This window comes from Cyprinodon variegatus, unplaced genomic scaffold (assembly GCF_000732505.1).
Source record: "Cyprinodon variegatus isolate N-32 unplaced genomic scaffold, C_variegatus-1.0 Scaffold1926, whole genome shotgun sequence".
NCBI lineage: Eukaryota > Metazoa > Chordata > Actinopteri > Cyprinodontiformes > Cyprinodontidae > Cyprinodon > Cyprinodon variegatus.
This window is the reverse complement of record NW_015152379.1, coordinates 59,210-62,816: the sequence shown is the minus strand read 5'-3', so window position 1 is coordinate 62,816 and position 3,607 is coordinate 59,210. Positions and strand designations below refer to the sequence as shown.

At 40.6% G+C, this 3,607-nt stretch overlaps 1 protein-coding gene across 1 annotated transcript in view; it reads right to left on the bottom strand.

Annotated features, from left to right (window-relative positions):
* Positions 1-715: 715 nt before the first annotated feature.
* Positions 716-3,607, bottom strand: part of LOC107104863 (kelch domain-containing protein 8A-like) — a 7,123-nt gene continuing 4,231 nt past the window's right edge. Inside the window, exon 3 of the mRNA XM_015404981.1 lies at positions 716-1,787. Coding sequence (XP_015260467.1) covers positions 1,734-1,787 — 54 coding nt within the window. The 3' untranslated portion in view covers positions 716-1,733. The remainder of the gene's footprint in view (positions 1,788-3,607) is intronic.

The window sequence follows — 3,607 nt, the reverse complement described above, 5'->3', positions numbered from 1 at the left end:
AACTGCTAGCTGTCCTCTGAAGTCCCTTGATAAGCAGAGTTTAAATGTGTGACATATATAAACTCTGCTGTTCTCTGAGGGCCTTAGATTCCTGGTGGTAATCAGCAAACCTGCGGTTCAGGTGACAGAAAGCTCTTCAAGGTCGTTCGCTTGTTAAATTCACAAATCTGGTCTCTAATGGGAAAAATTTCAAAAAATTTAAAAACAATCAACTGGACTCTGTTTTCCAAGTTTGAAGATGTTTCTCTTCCCATCCAGGAAGCTTTTTTTTTTTTTAATTCAAATTGTCAGAAATATCGTTGAGTTTCAGGCTTTTCCAATATTTCTTTCTAATGGGAGAAATTTATTTTTTTAAGTTTGCAGCAAACCGGGAATAAAACAAAGATGAAGTATGGAAGAGGGTAGAGCTAGAAGATAGAAACATATAGTGCTTGTAACTCGGCTCTGGTTGCACTTCTCCATCATTTGCAACCTTAAACATCTTGAACACGCAGTATCTGCAGAGAGACACTGTGCAAAAATTCTTTTTTTTTTAAAGAAGTGCATTTGTTCTTGGATTAAAGAGGTAAAAGAGACATTTTGCCAATGGAATAAGACAATTTACACTTAAAATAAGAAAACACTATTGCATTGTCGTATTTCAAGTGCATTCTATCTAATTATCTTATTTTAAGAGTAAAATGACTCATTCCATTGGCGAACTATTTCATTTACCTACTCAAATTAAGGGTGAATACACTTCATTTAAGACATTTTTACTTATTTCTAGATCGTTTTTGCAGTGCATGGCAATGCGACGTCATGGAGAAGCTGATGGAGGAAGATGTCAACACCTTTACTCTGATTTCACCTTCATTAAAAGCTCCAAACATGGAAGATAGGCTGATAGATGGAACTAAATAATTTACTGGAAGATAAACTATAAAGGATACGCTGCAAAAAATATAAATCTAATTAAGTATATTTCTCTTAAAATAAGTGCATATTTTTAAAGGAGGAGGTGAAACACTTTGTTAATGGAACACAACAATTTACATTTAAAATAAGAAAAAAAAAACCTGTATTATTATTGGGGGGCATATATATACACCCCACACTTTTCAGATTTGTAAACATAAGTCAAAATAAAACTAAAACATGCATCCTTTTCTTCCTGCTCATAATTATCCACAAAGTAATGTTGGTTTGTCACAAATTTCTCAACTAAAGGAACGAAAATGTGCAAAGCACCATATTCCCCTCATGGCTTTTCTCCACGCCTGCGAAGCGTTACTAATACGGACAAACAGGAAAAGCCTCGTAGAGTTTCCCAAATTCAATCCCAATTAAACACAACCTTTAAGGAAATGAGACGCTTTAACAACCATAATAGTTTTCACCCCAATGATCTAGTTATGTAAAAATATTGCTATTATCTCTTCATGCTAAGATGAAATGTTTTATAAAGTCTATCTTAGCTACAGCCCCTAAATCACACAGAATAAGCAGGAGGAAAAAATTAAAGATAAATACATTTATGCAGTCAAATGGTTTCCTGTTTGCCTAAAAGCAGCTCATTCTATAAGTTCACCTTCGACCTCAGGTCAAAGAATCAGGTGCTCTGTAACTGGTTCAGCTACGTCCAGCAGGGGGCAGTGTGACCTGCTGGTTTGCATGCTGCAGCCCAGTGCTGTAAAGATTGAGGAGGAGCATCCCAGCAGGAGGAGGTGTGATGTGCTGCCTGTCTCTCCCAGCTACAGACACTCTTCTTCTCTGACGTAGAGGATCTCATGGGCTGAGCTGGGAACCTGGCAGAGGCAGAAATGAGGAAAAAGATGGCGGTCAGAGGCTGTGCATATTTCCCCACAGACAACACAATCTATACCGCAGCTCTATAATGGATGGAAACTCACATTTAGTCCCCTACAGCTCTTCAAGCTCTAGATAAACTTTAAACTTTAGTTGCAGCCGAGGCTAAAAAGTTTGGTAGACATTAAGATATTGAGCTGTTTTATTTTATTTTATTTATTAAAACATTTCCAACATGTACGGAGGGTCAAATGAAAATATTTGCTCATGTAAAAAAAATCTGTTAACTGTTGTATTTACAGTGCTGACCCCTGGGGGGGTCAGCACTGTAAATACAACAGTTAACAGATTTTTTTTATTTTATTTCAGTATAGTATGGGGAAAAAGTCAGAATTCTGACTTTTTTTATTGTCAGAATTCAGTCAGAATTCTGGGATTAAAGTCTATTTAATTTTGAAGTTGTTTCTAAATGGTCATTAAGGGCACGTTTATGAGGGGGATTAGATCATCCAAAATGAAAAAATATTATCATCAAATGTGACTGAGGTTATGTTAAAACTGGTGTTCAAACCGTCAGCAGTGACTCGTATTTCAGGACCGACTCCTGCTGATCTTCATTCTTGGCTTTTTTTGCCGCAAACAAAAATTAAGCTTCAGCAAATAAGCATTAAACCCGGTCCAATCTGTCCTCCTGGAGCAGCGCCTGCATCCTTTCAAAGCTGACTAACATGAGAGGCATTCAGTAAATCAGAGCAGCGTTACCCAGCAAAGCTGCTAAAAATCACGACCTCAGAAAGAAAATATGGAAAAACCCGAAAGGTAATAAAGAGAAGAAAAATGTTTGGGATTCCGGGTGCAGTAGGAGACGGACGGTTACCATGCCAACATTGATAGTAGGTTAAAGATATGTGACAAGCAGTGGTGACTGGCCAATAGAGGGCGCCGCCCCACCCACCCAATGACCCTAATTAAGTCATATAAATAAAGAAAATGTATTTTTTATCATTTCATTTTAAATGAAGGTTTTAAATATTTAGAAATATATTAATATTTATTTTTAGATGTGCAAGATAAACGTTTAATCTTGAAAGACTATTAAAGCCTCATTCCCTTTTTGGTCAGATTGGCGACTTATTTCCCCCCTAGGAAGTAAACTTGTTTACCCAGTGACGGAATAAAAGACTCAAACGCAGAGGAGAGCTCCCGCCACAGCGCCGACGTTTGGCAGGTGATCGAAAGGTCGAGTCGTGGGAGTAAGAGAAGAGAGAACTGGTTTAGCTCCAAGGCTAGGCTAACTGCATGCAGTCAGGCTAACTGCCTGCAGCCAGGCTAACTGCATGCAGCGAGGCTAACTGCATGTAGCGAAGCTAACTGCGTGCAGCGAGGCTAACTGCGTGCAGCCAGGCTAACTGCGTGCAGCCAGGCTAACTGCGTGCAGCGAGGCTAACTGCGTGCAGCGAAGCTAACTGCGTGCAGCGAGGCTAACTGCATGCAGCGAGGCTAACTGCCTGCAGCCAGGCTAACTGCATGTAGCGAAGCTAACTGCGTGCAGCGAGGCTAACTGCATGCAGCCAGGCTAACTGCATGTAGCGAGGCTAACTCCATGCAGCGAGGCTAACTCCATGCAGCCAGGCTAACTGCATGTAGAGAAGCTAACTGCGTGCAGCGAGGCTAACTCCATGCAGCGAGGCTAACTCCATGCAGCGAGGCTAACTGCATGCAGCCAGGCTAACTGCGTGCAGCCAGGCTAACTGCGTGCAGCCAGGCTAACTGCGTGCAGCCAGGCTAACTGCATGCAGCGAGGCTAACTCCGTGCAGC